The sequence below is a fragment of the Suricata suricatta genome, chromosome 10 (assembly GCF_006229205.1).
Source record: "Suricata suricatta isolate VVHF042 chromosome 10, meerkat_22Aug2017_6uvM2_HiC, whole genome shotgun sequence".
NCBI lineage: Eukaryota > Metazoa > Chordata > Mammalia > Carnivora > Herpestidae > Suricata > Suricata suricatta.
In genome coordinates this window covers 109565487-109586468 of record NC_043709.1, presented here as the reverse complement: position 1 = coordinate 109586468, position 20982 = coordinate 109565487, and the positions used below count along the sequence as shown (strand labels likewise).

The 20982-nt window shown below is 34.3% G+C and overlaps 1 protein-coding gene across 4 annotated transcripts in view; it reads right to left on the bottom strand.

Moving 5' to 3' along the window:
- The window catches only part of LOC115304342 (coiled-coil domain-containing protein 7-like), a 104962-nt gene that overhangs the window by 18765 nt on the left and 65215 nt on the right, over positions 1 to 20982 (bottom strand). For all 4 annotated transcript variants that reach the window (XM_029954496.1, XM_029954492.1, XM_029954493.1 and 1 more), the window contains exons 11-14: positions 18846 to 18876; positions 17831 to 17920; positions 9255 to 9340; positions 7156 to 7210 (exon numbers count right to left, since the gene is read on the bottom strand). In XM_029954496.1, the coding sequence (XP_029810356.1) occupies positions 7156 to 7210; positions 9255 to 9340; positions 17831 to 17920; positions 18846 to 18876 (262 nt within the window). The remainder of the gene's footprint in view (positions 1 to 7155; positions 7211 to 9254; positions 9341 to 17830; positions 17921 to 18845; positions 18877 to 20982) is intronic.

The window sequence follows — 20982 nt, the reverse complement described above, 5'->3', positions numbered from 1 at the left end:
TCTCCTGCAGGAGTAGTTTAGTGATCATGAACTCCTTTAGTTTTTCTTTGTCTGGGAAAGCCCTTTCTCTTTCCCTTCTTTTCTGAATGACAGCCTTGATGGATAAAGGATTCTCTCCTGCATGTTTTTCCCATTCAGCAATTTGAATACTTCCTGCCACTCACTTCTGACCTGCCAAGTTTCAGTGGACAGCTCTGTTACTACCCTTATGTGTCTATACTTGTAAGGTAAGTCCCATTTGTCCCAAGCTGCTTTCAGAATCCTCTCTTTATCTTTGTATTTTTTTTACAATTTCACTATGATATGTCATGATATTGGCCTGTTTTTGTTTATATTGAAGGGAGTTCTCTGTGCCTCTTGGGCCTGGATGCCTGTTTCCTCCCCCAGATTAGGGAAGTTCTCAGCTATCATTTGTTCAAATAAGCCTCTTCCCCTTTCTCCCTCTTCTTCTTCTTCTGGAACTTCTCTGATATGGGAGAGGCTCTGTTATATAGTCGTAGAAAAATAAAATTCAGGCCTAGAGTAACTTACAGGGTTAAAACCATAACCAATAAACTTGTGGATCTGGCTGAGGAAACTTCCAGCCAGAATGCTTAAAATACTATTTGGCTTATACTACTGATATGCAATAAATTTATTGCAAGAGAAATAAACTAAAGAAAGAACTCTTCAATTTTAAAGCAGAAATCAGAAAAAATATAGAGAATCTGGGACAGTCTATAAAAGAATTCTCAAGGAAAGAAATCACTAGGGCAAAGATCAAAGATTGACAGTAAAATGGAGCATGAGAGTTGAAGTCAAATCAAGGGTGTGACTATAAGGCTCCCTGTTAAGACCTCAGAAAGACTTAAATATTCTTCGTGGATCCTCCCAATAGGACAAAAGAACTTTAATAATCTTAAAGATATTGTCCTGCAGAAGCCTGACATACTTTAAGTAAAAAGAAATCTATTATGGATGTAGCTCTGGGATAAAAGAAGGAATCACAGTAACATACAAGGAAAACAAAGTTTTAAGTGAAACACCATCATCTTACACTAAAAAGGATGGAGACATTTCAAAATGAAAAAAGATATCTAGGTCCCCGATAAGCTATGAGAAGTAAGCAGATTAAGTGAGCTATTCACTTGCAAACATGAGTCATTTCTTATGGAAAAAGGAATGATGATTCAGAGTAGAATCTGTGTACCACACTGCAAAATAAGGACTACTTTATTTTTGGAATAGGGAATCATTCCCAGAGAGCAAAACTAGATTTCAATCAAAGTACATACCCCACCCTGAAAGTCAGGAGAACTGGTGACACATGTCTGCTTGGATTTCAGGATTGCTCTCAACTGTATGCTTCCTGCCCCCCTCCCATTTGAATAATAGCTTCTATTGCAATTATCCAATCCTTTTCTCAGTAGTATGTGTTAAGTATGTGTTGGGAGGAGTGGGGTAGAGATAAGTCGCCTTTTTAGATAACAGATCTCCAGATCAAGAACAGCTGTGCCAAGAACCTGTATCTAGATCTAGTGATAAGATTTCCCTCCCTTTGAGTCTGGGCTGGCCCCTAACCAATAAAATGTAATGGGAATTATGTTTTCATGCTTCTGAGACCAGGTCATAAAAGGTCTCACAGCTACTACTTTTGGCCTATTAGATTCCAGCTATCATGTAAGGATGCTTGAGCTTTACTACTAAATGAAGAGTAATGACATGAGAGAGAAAAATTCAACCCTTAGTCATTCCACCAACTACCAGACTTCTGAGGATGCCATCTTGAACAGTCCATAGCTGAAAGAAGCCACATGAGTCACCCAGCTGATACAACATGGAGCAGAGGAATCATCCCACTGACCCCATCGAAGTCAAAAATCAATAAGAAATAATTATTGAGGTATTAAGTCTCCAAATGTTGGTGTAGCTTGTTATAGAATAATAGACAAGTGAAACAAAAATATGCATTTGACCACAAAGAAAACCTTTTAAACTTCCAGAAAGTAGAGAATTGTTATGTATTATTGTCTGCGGCTAATTTTATAAAAAGATAAACCAACAATGAAAAGGTAAACTAAAAGCACTTTTTGTAACAAAGGAAACTTGGAACACCTACAAGATTCAATATTCAGTGAAAAAAATGTATAGCTTGGATAGTGTTTATTGTCATAAAATGAATGCAAAAATAAATTACATATAACAACTAATGCAGATTTGAAAAGGAATTAAAAATAAAAAGCTCAAAGAAATTAATAAAGATGAAGATTAAAGTAATTAACCAGAAAACATTAACAGCAATAAGAAATAAAATAGTAAAATAGTTAAAGGGGATATAAAACCAGTTAGTTGAATGCACCTATAATATACAATCTTCTGGCAAATCTGATTGAAAGAAAAATAAACAAAAAGAAATACTATTATAAATGAAAAGTAAATGGGAAAAGAGGTAGAAATAGAGATGCAAAGGAAAAAAAACCAATAAAAAGACTCCTAAGATAGCATAATGTGAAATCATAAACACTTAATTCAAAAAATCATTAAAAATGGACGAATCTATATTAAAATATAAACTACCAATACACATGCACTAATAATTTAAAAAGGAATTGGAAAGGTGGTCAAATAAAGAAGTACCATTTTTGTTTAAAAAGGCTTTTAGATGATGTTGCAGTTAAGTTCTATATAATCTTCAAATTATATCTTTCTTATTTGAAAAAAGTCCTTTTTAAGTTCTGATTAGAAATGTACTTTATATGGAATTAGGGACGTTATGTCTCAATTGTGTGCTAACATATTTCAGCTTTGAAATTAGTATGTTATATGTCAATTATATCTCAATTTTTTATAAAAATTATTTTATAAGCCTTAGATTAAAATATTTCAATATTTGTCAAGTCTGTACCTCCTATATTATACTATATTATGATATGTGCAAAAAATTTATTCAATTTATTCAAGTACAGATGGAATGTAATTATAATTATTGTTTATATTTGTATTAAAAACTTAATGTCCTTAATACTTAAAAGTATGTAGTTTTAACAGAAAGACAGAATTCTTGACACTATACATTGAAAAAACTAAGTGAAGTTTCTATAAATTTTAAGAGTTGATGATCCTTGGAAAGAAACAGTAAATGGGAGATCACATTTAAATTTATGCTTTTTAGCCCCACTGACAAGTAGAGAGGATGACTGAGCTATCCAGTCCAACCCGAGTATATCTTAGAACTTCGTAAATCTGGTCAAGTTATTTAATATCTCTGAGTTTCTTTTTCTAAAAATGGTATACAGTAGTCTCCCCTTATCCACAGTTTTGCTTTCTACAGTTTCAGTTACCTACAGTCAATCACACTATGACTATAGTCACAAGATCAATAGTAGCCTAATGCTATGTTACAATACTTATGTCATTTCATCTCACTTTATTTCATCAAGTATGCATTTCTCATCTCACATCATCACAAACAGGATGAGTACAGTAAATAAGATTTTGAGAGAAATTACATCCATATATCTTTTACTGCAGTAATTGTTGTAACTTTTATTATTAGTTATTCCTATTAATCTCACTTCACCTAAATTATAAATTGAGTTTTATCATAGGTATGTATGTATGTACAAGAAAAAATATAGGATATACAGGTTTTGGTACCATCCATGGTTTCAGGCATCCCGACAGACAGGAACGTACCCCTCTGCATAAGGGAGGACTACTGTGACAGTAATTACTGCTAAGCATACTAAAATATGGTGTATGTGATTTGACTTACAAAACATTTAAATATGTAGAATATTTCTATTTTCTAAAAAAAATATATATTTGTCCTCATCCATATGATTAAGCTGCCAATTGCCCACTTATTAGATAGTTGCCTAGAGTAAATACAATCTGTTTTTCTAATAATATGAAAAGCAAATTAATAGAATATCAAAATATTTTTATAACTGTATGTAAACATGGTCTTTTTTTCACAGTTTGTGGGTTCGAGCCCCACATCAGGCTCTGTGCTGACAGCTAGCTCAGAGCCTGGAGCCTGTCTTCAGATTCTGTGTCTCCCTCTCTCTCTGACCCTCCCCCTCTCTCTGACCCTCCCCCTCTCTCTGACCCTCCCCTGCTCATGCTGGCTGTCTGTCTCTCTCTCTCTCTCTCTCTCTCTCTCTCTCTCTCTCTCTCACAAATAAAACAGTAAAAAAAAATTTTTAAACATGATCTTTTTTTAAGTACCACTCTGACTATTGACTGCTAGTACATTTGATGTCTTTGATGAAAAAGAACCCTTTGTTCAGGCAAATGCAACTATTCAAGGGTATGCACTTGGCAAACCATGGGCTAGATTTCAACACCCACTTGTATCTTAATCCACTCCCTTGTTCAAGGCACAATTTGTACAAAATGAGGGCAGCTTTGGGTCCAAGTGGATTATTTTATCTACGTTCTTGAAATACATTTTAGAATTATTAATGGAATAACAATACTCTAAAAGGTACACAACAAAAAAAACCTAGTCCACTTAAAAATTAAAATAAAGTTTTATATGATTTATAAAACACTTAAAAGTTTGTTAATGTTTGATTTATTTTTGATACAGAGACAGAGCATGAGAGGGAGAGGGGCAGAGAGAGAGGGAGACACAGAACCGGAAGCAGGCTCCAGGCTCTGAGCTAGCAGTCAGCACAGAGCCTGATGCGGGGCTCGAACCCACGAATGTGAGATCTGACCTGAGCCAAAGTCGGAGACTTAACCGACTGAGCCACCCAGACACCCCCAAGACACTTTAAAAGCACTATAGTTACTTGAACAGATGGTTAATAATACCAACTCATTCTATTATCCATGCTGCCTGAGGAAGCAAATTCAAATATATTTTCACTAACTGCAAATGCCAGGTAGGATTCAGAGAGCCATATGTGCAGTTCAGATTTCCCTACCAATTTATTCTCTAAGCCCAAGTGAATCACTTTTAGCTTCTGTTGACTTCTGTAAAATGTCCTAGATCGGTGATAGTACAGAATCAAGTTTTGGAGGGGGAAGATAAATTTCTTTAAAATTCTCATTAAACCCATAGACCTTATCAGAAAAAAACTTATACTTACATAGAAAATTTTGACCTTAAATTCAGAAAATAATTTTAAGTGACATTAGCTGCTACAAACTAAATGTTTGTGTCCCACCTGCCAAAATTCATATATTATAACCTAATGTCCAATGTGATGGTATTTGGAAGTAGGGCTTTCGGGAAGTGATTACGTCTTGAAGGTAGTATTGTCATGAATGGTTTAGTGGCCTTATAAGAGAGACTCCAGAGACCTCCCTTGCCATTTCTGTCATGTGAAGACACAGCAAGAAAATGGCCTTCTATAAACCAGGAATCAGGCTCTCACCAGACACTAAGTCTGCTGGTGCTTTGATCTTGGACTTCCCAGCCTCCAGAACTATGAAAAATAAATGTTTGTTGTTTAAGTCACACATACTTTGTTATTTAAGCCTACTATGGTCTGAATTTTTGTGTCCCACTTCCTTCCTCTCCCTACCTGCAAATTCACATGTTGAAATCCTAATGCCCAATGTACTGGTATTAGGATGAGGGGCCCTCATGAGTGAGATAAATGCCCTTAAAAAGGGGACTGAGAGAATGCCCTTGCCTTTCCTGTCATATGAGTAAGAACAAGAAGTCCACAGCCCAGAAGAGACCCCTCACCTCACCATATTGACATCTTCATCTTGAATCCAGACCCAAGATCTGAGAAATAAATTTCTGCTTTCTATAAACCATCCAGTCCCTGATATTTTGTTAACAGTCTGAATGGAATAAAACACAGCCCAACTAAACACTAACTTAAAAACTTTGAATATTAACTATATAATGGGATTATAATAATTTTAAATATGCAAATAAATATACCATTAAATGTACTGCTCTATCTAAAATAAAATGTTAAGTGTGGCAGGCAGAATTCTCATATGGCCAGCATGATCTCCATTCTTGTTGTTATGCTCTGAATAATCCACTCCTTTTGACTATGGGTGGGACCTGTGCCTTGTTTCTAGCCAACAGAATATAGCAAAGTGATGAGATGCCACTCCTTTTATTAGATTGCAGTATATATCTAACATGAGAAGATATCATCCTCATAATCATGTTACGTCACCTAAGACTGTCTTAGCAGAATCTGGCCTTGAGGAAGAAGCAAGACGCTGTGACGTAAACTGCCTATGGAAAGGTCTCATGGCTTAGTGCCTCAGTCCTAGGAAGGAAATGAAGTTTGCCACATCCAGTTGAGCTTGGAAGAGTAACCCAGCTTACAGAATGGAACACAGCCTAGCCATTACCTTGACTGCAGTTTAGTAAGACCTTGAGCATAAGACACAGCTAAGCCTGTTCAGCCTCCTAACCCAAACTATGAGATAATACAAGTTGTTTTAATAACTGGATATTTATGGTAACTTGTTATGCAAGAATAGAAAGCTATACCATAAAGTTGAACATTTTATATTCAACATCTCAAGTGACCCTCTCATTTTCTTCCCAAATTTGTTACCTGATTCATGAACCATTCAGATATACTTGTGGGACACTCAACTCCAGCCACTCACTGAAATTAGTGGTATGATGCTCTGATGGTTATTTTTAAAAAAGTGAACTTGTAGGGGGGAAAAAGTATTCCAAAGCCAAGATGAAACCAAGGCTACTTACCTTTCATTCAATCACAAAAAAAGAGTGGACTTTATAGTTCACAATTACTGGAGAGCTTTTTCTTATTTGATTCTTACACCTCATATACCATTTCAAGATAGATATCATTTAGTGATCAAAAATATAAAGCCCAACTAGGTTAAAGGGACTTGTCCATTGTCACAGAACTGGTAAGTTACTGTTATGACTCTCAGTGTGATCTTTTTTCCATGATATTGCCTGTATTTGAATAAACCATGGTAATTTTCATAACCTTGACTTGACAGTAAACATGCCTAGATTTACCATTTTATTTTCTGAAAAAAAATTACTGATAAAGTCAACTAACAAGAAATATCTTAGAAAGAACATTAGTACACACATACCCACAAATACACACACATATATCCCTATGTTTACATACATACTGTTTTCTACATATATAATTATCAGAGCATGTATTAATTAAATTTAGATGCATAGATTATGTGTATTACCTTAACTTGAAGCAAATCTTCTTTTACATTAAGCTCTTTGACCTGAAACTTCTTCCTGTTATTAAAAAGGTTTTTAAATATATTACAATACTTTAAATTGCATAACTACTTTGCTACTTAAGTAGTACTTAAACCATTTTTAAAGAAATAAAGTTTATCAAAAGGTCATATTTTTATGATACATAAAATCCATATATGTGATAAGTAATTGGAATAACATTTCTCTAACTTCTCATTGGTATGATTAAAATATGAAAGTGAGATGAGGCAAGGATTTTCAAAGTACACTGGTCATTTTCCCTCTTGCATCATCTTTTCTTAAGTTTTTATTTAAAGTCCAGTTAGTTGGGGTGCCTAGGTGGCTCAGTTGATTAAGCATCCAACTTCAGCTCAGGTCATGATTTCGCAGTTTATGGGTTTGAGCCCCACATCAGACTCTGTGCTGACAGTTCAGATCATGGAGCTTGCTTCAGGTTCTTTGTCTCCCTCTCTCTATGCCCTTCGTCTGCTCTTATTCTGTCTCTCTCAACTATAAACAAACATTAGGGTTTTTTTTAAATAAATAAATAAAGTCCAGCTAGTTAACATACAGTGTTATATTAGTTTCGGGTGTTTAATACAGTGATTCAATACTTCCGTCCAACACCCAGTGCTCATCACAACAAATGCACTCCTTAATCTCCATCACTTATTTAACCCATCCCCCTATGCATCTCCCCTTTAAGGGAAACCATCAGTTTGTTCTTGATAGTTAAGAGTATAGTTAAGAGTCTGTTTCTTGCTTTGCCAACAACATGAGAAACAATACATGTTGGCAAGGATGTGGAGAAAGGGGAACCCTCTTGCTATAGGTGGGAATGCAAACTGGTAGAGCCACTCTGGAAAACAGTATGGAGGTTCCTCAAAAAGTTAAAAATAGAACTACCCTATGATCTAGCAATTGCATTACTAGGTATTTACCCAAAAAATACAAAAATACTATTTCAAAGGGATACATGCAGCATTATCTACAATAGCCAAATTATAGAAACAGCACAAGTGTTTATCAACTGATGAGTGGATAACAATGATATGATACCCACCCCACCCCCCACACACACACTGGAATATTACCCAGCCATTAAAAAGAATGAAATCTTGCCATTTGCAACAATGTGGATGGAGCTTAGTATTATGCTAAGTGAACTAAGTCATTCAGAGAAAGATAAATATCATATGATTTCACTCATATGTGGAATTAAAGAAACAAAATAAATGAGCAAAAGAAAGAAAAGAGAGTGGTCATTTTTTCTTCTCTGAAACAAAGGTCAAGGCTACTTATCCAATGAATTTCTTTTCTGAATTTTAAAACTCTATAGAGATTGGATTCACAGTTTCTTTTTTAAAATTATATATTTATCTTTATTTTGGAGAGAGATAGACAGAGCGTGAGTGGGGAAGGGGCAGAGAAAGAGGGAGACACTGAATGGGAAGCAGGCTCCAGGCTCTGTGTTGTCAACACAGGGTTTTACGTGGAGTTCAAACCCACAAACTGCGAGATCATGACCTGAGCAATGTCAGACACTTAACCAACTGAGCCACCCAGGTGCCCCATATTAGGATTTGACTAAAGCAAATTCAAAGTGCAGAAAATATTCTATATTACTAAAGAAATATTCACTTAAAAGGCCACTTTACAATAATCCACATGCATAAAAAATAGATAATTGCTTTCACAAAATAAGTATAATCAAGAAATATGATTAAAATAAGAACAGCCCAGACTGAGGAGTTTATATATAAATCACAAATCACTAGCTAAATCATCAAGGAAATAATGTAAATCCTCTGTCCCTAGAATGATTTACAGATTTAATTCCGTTTACTTATTCCTGACTACATGGTTCATCCTCCTAATCTACCTTTAGTTCTTTGTTCTTCCCTTCTCAGCCCTCTTCCACCATCATATTCTGGTCTGCTTATAAAACTATGGTACTACGTAGTGTTATATTTTTTAGAAGTCTGTTAATAATTTATGTTTATATGACCTCAAATTGTTTGTATAAAATGAAAATATAAATTAACAAGAAAAAATATAAACATGCAGCTTTATGTCTTACTCTTCTGTATCCTCAGATTTTCTTTTGTCTTTTTTCTTTTCCATTTTCATTGTTTTCTTTTTCTGATCATATGTCGACTTTGTTTTCTGTGTAATTTTATATAAGCCAGAAATAAACAGTTAATGAGAGAATACATTATAGGAAAAAAAAGATAATATGCATTACTAAGATTTCCATTTTACTTTGAGAATCACTATACTATGTTTCAAGGAAAATTATCTAAAAAGAAGCAAAACAAAACTAAGGGTACAGTCAGAATGTTTGCTATGGTGCTTCACTGGATGTACAGAGTATATAAGCTATATCAAAAGAAGTATATAGTATATATGTATGTATGTGTATGCGTGTGTGTGTGTGTGTATGTATATATATATATAAAGAAGTAAATTCCCTGAAAAATTACAGCCAGGTCTTCCATAATATATACCTTCCTGAAAATCATCTGTGAAAACTCATGTACTAAAAACTGCAGGATATATGAAAGAAATGAGGTAAGGTGCCCAGCATGCAACAAACATTGTCAATGATACGTTAAAAAAATAGAAACCTAATAAAAACAGTTCCATTTTACAAAGTCACATGGTTTGAGAAACACATAATATGAGAAATACAATTCTTTGTTTTGAGAAAGACTTGTGTGTTTGTGGAAGTGACCGTTGAATAGGTTACAACCTGTTATCGTGCAGTTTGGGAAGAAGGGTTATCTGAAATTACATAAAAAGTTGTAACCACAGATGTGGACTGATGTGGTATACTACAGATATGGCGAACAAATATAATGTACAGAGCCTGCTTTCTTCTTTAACTTAGTACTTCTATCAGGTGAATTTGTGGATAAACAAATGTAAAGTTGATATTATGTTGAAATTGTGTTGGAACAAATTTGCATTTCAAAACAAACTAACCACAAATTTCAAAGTATTCATGAACAGCTATGTAGTACTAGATTATTTTATTCAAGAAAGTTGAGAAAATAATTAACAATTAGATTATTGAAATTTTTATATGAGCTTAACAATAGAGACCTATTAAGGCACTAGGTGTTTATTTAATGTATTATACAACTCCCAACAGATACAATTTCATGATAGTGGCAAAGCTCTCACAAGTTAAACACAAAGTGTAATAATCCTCATAAAATATGAAAAAAGAATATAATAATGAATTCTAATGAGAACTGTTATGATCCCCAAGTAACTTTTTAGTTTAAATATGAGTTTGGGGATATATTTCCTATTCAGAAAAATCTAATATACATTGGCAATCAAAAAATACTTTAAAATGAATAAAAGAGACTTAAAATAATGAACAGCTTATCAGTTGTGAGAAAACCTCAAGTGGACAAATATTCTTGTAATTTCAATACATGATGGAGAGAAGAAGTGAGGAAAGAAAATAAATATTTGAAGAAGCAATGGCCAAATTTTATTTTCAAATTTGACAAAAACTTTATCCCCACAAACTCAAAAAAAATAAGGAAAATTACTTCCATGACATATCATAATAAAATTATAAGCAATAATCAGGATAAAAATCTTAAAAGCAGACAGAGGAGAAAAGTAGATCATATACAAAATAATGTAGACAGCAGACTTTTCAGAAACAATGCAAGCCAGAAGATAAAGGAGAAATCTTTAAAGTACTAGAAGAAAAAGAACCAGTCAATCTAGAATTCTTTATCCAGAGAAAATACGTTTCAAAACTGATGGCAAAAGAAAAAAGTTTTTTTCAGAAATCAAAGAGTTGAAAGAATATGTCAGCTTCAGATCTGAACAAAATAATAATAATAATAATAAAGAAACCTTTAAACACAAGAAAAATGACACTAGACAGAAATAAAGAAATATACAAATTAAAGACCAACAGAAATTATAATTAAGTGAGTAAATAAATATAAAGACTGTTTTCCTTGTTATTTAAATCTCTTTAAAAGGTAATAGTTTACAGCTAAACTAATGACAATGTGTTGTGCAGTTTACCATAGAAAGTAAAATGTATGAAAATAATGGTATGCAGGCTGGAAAAGAACAAAAAAAAAGTATCTTATCTTAAGGTTCTTAAGTGATTTAATATCACTTAAATACAGACTGTAATAACTTAAAACAAGACTGTAAACTCTTTACTGTAAAGCAACCAATTGGCCAGTAAATAAAAAGTAATAAAGATTTTGTTATCTGGAAGTGTGGTGCTATTGTAACATATAACTAAAAATGTAGGAATGGCTTCAGAATTAGGCAGTAGGCAGAGACTGAAAGAATTTTATGGAGCATGAAAAAAATTTTTAGCAAAATATGAAAAGAAAAATATTTTACCCTGATAAATGATACTGAAATTAAAAAAGAATAGGCTGAATGACTGTAGAAAACTTCCCTTTAAATAAGGAACAAATTAAAAATGCCTACTCTCATCATGTCTATTCAATATCATTCTAAATGTCTTTGCCATTGTAGCAAGGCAAGAAAAAATAGTTTTACAAGTTGGAAAAATAGAAATATAGGCTATTATTACTCACATAAAAAGTAATTTAAAAAGATAGCAATTAAAGCAGTATTTATACTTTATACAGCAAGTCTGTCATTCAGAATTAGAGAGAGAGTTTTCAAGACAAGCAAACCTAAAGGAGTTTCATGAACACTAAACCAATTCTACATGAAATATTAAAGGGGACTCTTTGAGCAGGAAAAAGAGACCAAAAGCAACAAAGACTAGAAAGCAACAGAGACAATTTATAAGAACAGTGACTTTACAGGTAGCACAATGACACTACATTCATAAATATCAATAATAACTCTGAATGTAAATGGATTAAATGTTCCAATCAAAGACATAAGGTATATATACAGAATAGATACAAAAAATAATACCTATCAATATGCTGCTTACAAGAGACTCATTTTAGAACCAAATCCACCTCCAAGTTGCAAGAGAGGGGATAGAGAACCATTTTTCTTGCTAATGGATTTCAAAAGAAAGCTGGAGTAGCCATATCAAACTAGATTTTATTTTTAAAAATTTTCTTAATGTTTATTTATTTTTGAGAGACAGCGTGAGCAGGGGAGGGGTAGAGAGAGAGGGAGACACAGAATCTGAAGCAGGCTTGAGGCCTGGAACTGTCAGCACAGAGCCTGATGTGGGGCTTGAACTCCTGAACCGTGAAATCATGACCTGAGCTGAAGTTGTTCGCTTAACCAACTGAGCCACACAAGCGCCCCAAACTAGATTTTAAACCAAAGTCTGTAATAAGAGATGAAGAAGGGTACTACACTATAAAAAGGGGGTCTATCCAACAAGGTCTACTAATTTTAAATATTCATGCCCCCAACTTGAAACCAGTCAAATATGTTAATTAAAAAACCTTAAAGAAACTCATTGATAATAATACAATAATAGTAGGGGACTTTAACAACCCACTTATAGCAATAGACAGATCATGTAAGCAGAATATCAACAATGGCTTTGATGGGCACACTGGATAAGATAGACTTAAAAGATATATTCAGAGCATCTCATCCTAAAGCAAAATACAAATTCTTTAAAAGTGTGCATGGAACATTCTCCAAAAATGATCACATATTTGGGTCACAAATCAGCCCTCAATCAGTACAAAATATTGAGATGATACCATGGATATTTTCGGACCACAATGCTATGAAACTTGAAATCAACCACAAGAAAAAATTTGGAAAGACCACAAACACAAAGAGGTTGAAGAACATTCTACTAAAGAATGAATGGGCTAATGAGGAAATTAAAGAAGAAATAGGGGGCGCCTGGGTGGCTCAGTTGGTTAAATATCCAACTTCGGCTCAGGTCATGATCTCATGGTCTGTGGGTTCGAGCCCCGCGTCGGGCTCTGTGCTGACAGCTCGGAGCCTGGAGCCTGCTCCCTCTCTCTCTGCTTCTCCCCTGCTCGCACTCTATCTCTCTCTCAAAAATAAATAGACATTAAAAAAAAGAAGAAGAAGAAATACGGGCACCAGGTGGCTCAGTTAAGTGCCCAACTTTAGCTCAGGTCATGATCTTACAGTTCATAAGTTCGAGCCACACATTGGGCTCTCTGTGGTCAGCACAGAGCCCACTTCAAATCTTCTGCCCCATCTCTCTCTGCCCCTCCCTTGTTTGGGCTCACTCTCGAAAGAAAGAAAGAAAGAAAGAAAGAAAGAAAGAAAGAACGAACGAACGAACGAAAGAAAGGTAGGTTAAGGAAGAAATTAAATAATACATGGAAGCAATGAAAATGAAAACCTCTGGGATGTAGCAAAGGTAGTCACAAGAGGGGAGTATATAGTAATACAGGCCTTACTCAAAAAGCAAGAAAAGTCTCAAATGCACAATCTAACCTTATACCTAAAGAAGCTGGGAAAAGAACAGCAAATAAAGCCTTAAACAAACAGAAAAAAAATAGATATAATTAAGATTAGAGCAGGAATAAATGAAATAGAAATAAAAAATTAGAACAGATCAACAAAACTAGGGTTGGTTCTTCGAAAAAATTATCAATAAACCCTTAGGCAGACTTACAAAAAGAGAGAGAGAGAGAGGGAGGGAAAGAGAGAGAAAGGACCTAAATAAACAAAACCTTGAATAAAAGAGAGATCACAACCAAACACCACAGAAATACAAACAATTATGAAAGATTATGAAAATTATATGCAAACAGATTAGGCAATCTGGAAGAAATGGATAAAATTTCTAGAAACATATAAACTACCAAAACTGATACAGGAGGAAATATAAAATTTGAACAGACCCATAGTCAGGAAATAAATTGAATTAGTAATCAAAAATCTCCTCCCAACAAACAAGAGTCCAGGGCTGGATGGCTTCCCAGGGAAATTCTATCAAACATTTAAAGAGTTAATACCTTGGGGATTTACCCAAGAGAGACAGAAATGCTGATGCATAGGAGCACATGTACCCCAGTGTTCATAGCAGCAATGTCAACAATAGCCAAAACATGGAAGGAGCCTAAATGTCCATCACCTGATGAATGGATCAAGAAGATGTGGTATATAGTCACGATGGAGTACTACATGGCAATGAGAGGGAATGACATATGGCCCTTTGTAGGAAAGTGGATGGACCTTGAGGGTGTCATGCTGAGTGAAGTAAGCCAGGCAGAGAAGGACAGAAACCATATGTTTACACTCATAGGTCTAGCAGGAAAACAAGAGAGACCTAATGGAGAACCAGGGGGAACGGAGGAGGGAGAGAGAGTTGGGGAGAGAGAGGGATGCAGAACTTGAGAGACTATTGAAAGCTGAGAATGAACTGAGGGTTGGGGGGGTGGGGGGAAGACAGGTGGTGGTGATGGTGGAGGGCACTTAAGGGGAAGAGCACTGAGTGTTGTATGGAAAACAATTTGACAATAAAATATTATGGAAAAAAAATAAATAGATGTTAATTAACAGATGTTAATTACAAAAAAAAGAGTTAATACCTATTTTTCTCAAACTGTTCCAAAAAATAGAAATGGAAGGCAAACTTCCAAACTCATTCTATTGGCCAGCATTACCTTGATTCCAAAACCATGCAAAGACCCCACTAAAAAGGAAAATTACAGGCCAATATCCCTGCTGAACATGGATGCAAAAATTTTCAAGACAATACTAGTAAATCAAATCCAATGGTACATAAAAAGAATCATTCACAATGATCAAGTGGGATTTATTCCTGGGCTACCGGGCTTGTTCCATATTTGTATATCAATCAACATGATACGCCAGTTAATTTTAAAAAAGGATAAGAACCATATAACCCTCTCAATAGATGCAGAAAAAGCATTTGACAACATAAAGAATCTATTCTTGAAAAAGCCCTCAAGAAAGTAGGGATAGAAGGAACATACTTCAACATCATAAAGGCCGTCTATGAAAGACCCACTGCTAATATCACCAAATGGGGGAAAACAGAGCTTTCCCTTATGATCAGAAACATGACAGGGAGGTCCATTTTCACCACTGTTCAACATAGTACTGGATGTCTTCACCTCATTTTTATAAAGAAAAAAAAGGCATCCAATTGGCTAGGAAGAAGTCAAACTTCCACTCTTCATATATGACATGATACTCTACACAGAAAACCCAAAAGACTCCATCAAAAGGCTGCTAGAAGTGATAAATGAATTCAGCAAATTCACAGGGTACAAAATCAATGTACAGAAATCGATTGCAGTCCTATACACCAATAATGAAGCAACAGAAAGAGAAATCAAGAAATTGATCCCATTTACAATTGCACCAAAAAAATCATAAGATACCTATGAATAAACCTAAACAAAGAAGTGAAAGATCTGTGCTCTGAAAATTAAGAAACATTTGTGGGGGGGGGGGGGAAACTGAAGACACAAATAAATGGAAAAATATTCCATGCTTATGGATTAGAAGAACAAACATTGTTAAAATGTCCATACTACCCAAAGTAATCTACACATTTAATGCAATCCCTATCAAAATACCAACAGGAATTTTCACAGAGCTAAAGTAAACAATTCTAAAATTTGTATGGAACTGCAAAAGACCCCAACCAGCCAAAGTAATGTTGAAGAAAGAAGAAGAAGAAAGAAGAAAGAAGAAAGAAGAAAGAAGAAGAAGAAGAAGAAGAAGAAGAAGAAGAAGAAGAAGAAGAAGAAAGGAAAAAAGGAAGGAAGGAAGGAAGGAAGGAAGGAAGGAAGGAGAGAGAGAGAGAGAGAGAGAGAGAGAGAGAGAGAGAGAGAGAGAGAAAGAAAGAAAGAAAGAAAGAAAGAAAGAAAGAAAGAAAGAAAGAAAGAAAGAAAGAAAGAAAGGGAAGGGAAGGAAAAACCAAAATGGGAGCCATGACAATCCCAGACTTTAGCCTCTACTACAAAGCTGTCGTCAAGACATTATGGTATTGGCACAGAAACAGAGACAGAGGTCAATGGAACAGAATAGAAAACCCCAAAATGGACCCACAACTGTATGTTCAACTGCTCTTTGACAAAGCAGAAAAGAATATCCTATGGAAAAAAAAGACAGTCTCTTCAACAAATAATGTTGGGAAAACTGGACAGTGACATGCAGAAGAGTGAAACCAGAGCACTTTCTTACACTATACACAAAAATAAATTCAAAATGGATGAAATATCTAAATATAAGTCAGAAAACTATCAAAATCTTGAAGGAAACACATTCAGCAATGTCTTTGACCTCACACATAGCAACATCTTAGTACACATCCCCTAAGGCAATGGAAACAGAAACAAAAATAAACTACTGGGACTTCATCAAGATAAAAAGTTTCTACATGGTGATGCAAACAATCAACAAAACTAAAAGGAACTTACAGAATGGACCAAAATATGTGCAAATTACATATCTGAAAAAGGCATAGTATCCAAAATCTATAAAACTTATAAAACTCAACACCAAAAATAAATAATCCAGTTAAAATATGGGCAGAAGACATAAATAGACATTTTCCAAACAAGACATTTAAATGGCCAACATACACATGGAAAGATGCTCAACATCCCTCACTATCAGGAAAATACAAATCAAAACTACAATGAGGTACCACTTCATACCTATCAGAATGGCCAAAATTAATAATACAAGAAACAACAGGTGTTAGTGAGGAAGCAGAGGCAGGGAAACACTCTTGCACTCTTGGTGGGAATGCCAACTGGTGCAGCCACTCTGGAAAATAGTGTGGAGGTTTCTCAAAAAATTAAAAAAAGAACTACCCCATGATCCAGCATTTACACTACTAGGTATTTATCCAAAGAATATAAAAATAACAATTCAAAGGGATACATGCTACTATCAACCAATAGTCAAATTATGGTAAGAGCCCAAATGTCCACTGACTGATGAATGAATAAGGAACATATGGTGTGTGTGTATATATAGAGTATTATACTAAGCAAAATAAGTCAGTCAGAGAAAGACAATTACCATATGATTTCATTCATATGTGGAACTTAAGAAACAAAACAAAGGATCATAGGGTTAAAAAAGGAGAGGAAGACTAAGAAACAGACTTTTAACTATAAACAATAAACTGATGGTAACCAGAGAAGAGGTGGTTGTGGAATGGGCTAAATAGGTGATGAGGATTAAGGAGTGCACTTGTGATTAGCACCAGGTGTTGCATATAAGAATTAAATCACTACATTGTACACCTGAACTAACATTACACTTTATGTTAGCTAACTGGAATTTTAAAAAGAATTTAAAAAAATAAAATATATTTTAAAACCTAATGTGTTAATATTTCTTTCCATAATATTTTATTGTCAAATTGTTTTCCATACAACACCCAGTGCTCTTCCCCTTAAGTGCCCTCCACCATCACCACCACCTTAACAAATAAATACTTGGTCTAGAAATGCCTTGTTGAATGTCTAAATTTTTTGCTGTTTTTCATAGCATCTTTTTGGTTTTAATAGCTAATACGGTAATTTAGAAAATAGCATTATTTTATTTTTAAAGCATAGCTGTTACTTATCATTAATATCAAAAATGATTAAAACATTTAAATATATCTTTGATTTCTATCCCACAATAATAAGGCTTTTTAGGCATTCTGCCATTTTCAGACACCAAAATTGAACTAACCTCTGTATTCTTCAACTTCTGTAGTTCATTTTCCAGCACCAATTTCTCCTCTAATAACACTTCAAAATTACTTTGCATTTGTTTGTATTTCTAAAAACAAATAGTATAATTTTAGTGATAATGAAAATCATATGGGGCGCCTGGTTGGCTCAGTAGGTTGAGCATCAGACTGCAGCTCAGGTCATGATCTCGTTGCTTCTGAGTTCGAGCCTCACGTTGGACTCTGCTTACAGTGCAGAGCCTGCTTTGGGTTCTCTCTCTCTCTTTCTCCAACTGACTCTCTCTCTCTCTCTCACTCTCACTCTCACTCTCTCTCCCCTCCCCCTCCCCAAATAAATAAATAATCTTTAAAAATCTTTAATGTTTTATTTATTTATTTTTGAGAGAGAGAGACAGACAGACAGACAGACAGACAGACAGCATTAGCAGGGGAGGGCCAGAGAGAGAGGGAGACACAGAATCTGAAGACAGGCTCCAGGCTCTGAGCTAGCTGTCAGCACAGAGCCTAATGCAGCACTCAAATCCACGAACCGTGAGATCATGGCCTGAGCTGAAGCCAGACACTCAACCGACTGAGCCACCCAGGTGCCCCAATAAATATATTTAAAAAGAAAATCATACATTTCAATATAGAGAAACTATTTGGGCACTTAATTATTAAAGTAAGAAAGTCTTCTTGAATTCATGAAATAATGAACCATTGATATTAACCTGCAAAATGAACTATAATTGGGGTTGAAAGGGACAAAGAGCTAGAAGTAACAAGAAATGGAAATGCAGAAGACCATGGGGGTATTATAGTTCAATATTTTAAAAGTAAAGTGTTTTTGAGGGACAATAAGGTCTAGAAAAATTTAAAAAGACAAAGCTTTCCAGCTCATTTATGCATAGAAATTTCTTGAATAAACTGAGGAAATACTGACTCCTTATTGAAGATTTTGCATCCTGACAATCTCTAGGCTCTACTAACATTATCACAGGCAAAGTGCAATTCCAAACTGAGTGCTATACTTACATCCTCTAACAAACCTTGGTTATTCCTAGTTCTGAAAAACAAACCAAAAATATCTGTAATGTATTATCATTTTATGTTCATATTTTTATTTATGTAACATACTTATATATTTTCTTTTGAAAACATTTAGAATAATACAAATGGAATCAGAATACACTTCGACTATTATTCCAAAAATCCAGTGCTCTTTAGAGATATTATTATATTGCTGTGTATCTTTTCAGAACCTGTTCAATATATTTCTATAATACATGTACTTGTTCAATTCTATAATTTTTGCTAGTGGGTTGGATGACTGCTTTGTTTTCTTTTTCACATAAATGATATCAATGTATATATTGTCCTAAACTTATTTTCGCTTAACACAATGTCTGAGATCTAGTTATATTGGTAAACACAGATCTATCTCTCTCCTTTTAAGTACCACTTCTTATTTCATAGCAGGATTTGGCAAACTTTTTCTATAAAAAGCCATATAGTAAATAGTTTAGACTTTGCAGGCCAGATGAACTGTCACCACTACCTAACTCTGCAAAAGCAGGTATAGATGATAGGTAAATTAGAGGGATTGGTTAGATTTGACTCATGGGCTGTAGTTTGCCAAAAACTATTCCAAGCTATGGGTAAATTATAGATTTTTATTTTGGGCAAATGAATTATCATTATCACATTTTTTAAAGCTTTAAGATATACTTAACATACCATACAATTCACTCATTCAAACTCTACAACTCACAGGTCTTTCATATATTCACCAAGTTGAGCAACTATTACCACTATTTAATTTTAGAATACTTTAATTATCTCAAAAAGAAACAGTGTACCTCAAAAAGAAACAATTAGCAGTCACTCCCCATCCTTCTCCGCACTGCCCCCAACCCTGGTAGACACCAATCTATTTTCTGTCTCTATAGATTTGCCTATGATGGATATTTTATATTAATAAAATTATACACAGTCTTTTGAAACTGGTTTCTTACACTTAGAGTACAGTTTTCAAGGTTCATCCATGTTGTAGTATATATCAGTACTATGTTCCTTTGTATTGCCAAATATTATTCCACTGAACAGAGGTACCCATTTTCTTCATCCATAATCCATATAGGCATTGAGATTGTTACACTTTGGGGCTATTGTGAATAATGCTATTATGAACATCCATGTACAAGTTTTTGTTTGTACATGTTTTCAATCTCTAAGGTATAAACTTAGTAACAGAATTTCTGGGTCATATATTGACATTGTCTTTAACATCTGACAAATTGGTTTCCATAGCAGACACACCACTCCATTCCCACCAGCAATGTTTAAGGGTCCCAATTTCTTTAAATTCTTGGCAACAATTGTTATTATCTTTTTTTATTATGGCCATCTTAATGTGAAGTGGTATATCACTGTACTTTTTATTTGAAATTCCCTAATGACTAATGATGTTCAATATCACTTCATGTGCTTATCAGCCATTAGTGTATCTTGCATCAGAAAATATCTTTTCAGATTATTTGTCCATTGTTAAATTCGGTTATTTATCTTTTTATTATTGAGGTATAAGAATTATTTATATATTCTGGACAAAAGTTTCTTATCAGATATGACTTATGAATAGTTTCCATGTTTAATGGGGGGTTTTTTGTTGTTGGTTTTTTTTCCCCTAACTTTCTTATTGCATGAACTGACAAGCTGATCCTAAAATTCATGTGGACATACAAGGAATCCAGAATAGCCAAAGAAATCTTAAGAGGAACAAAGTTGGAGGACTCACACTTAACCAACTAATAAATTGGCACCTAGTGCCAATTATTGGGCCATACTCCTACTGACAAAAATTAGAATTCTACTGTTTTGCTATTGTCACAAGTATATGATAAATTTCTTTTTACATATGTCTCCTTGAACATATTCCTTTACCTAGAGTGGATTTTTAAAAACTTATTTTTGAAGTAAATTTTGCTAAATTGTCCTTGAAAATGGGCAATTCATATTGTACTGTTTTTTTAAAGTATTAATTGTACTACCTCTCCATCAAGATTTGATATAGGAAAAATTTTACTTTTTGTTAAACCAATGGCAAAAAAAAAATACATCACTGCTGTTTTGCTTTGTATTTTCCTGATCACAAGTCAGACTAAGCATCCCC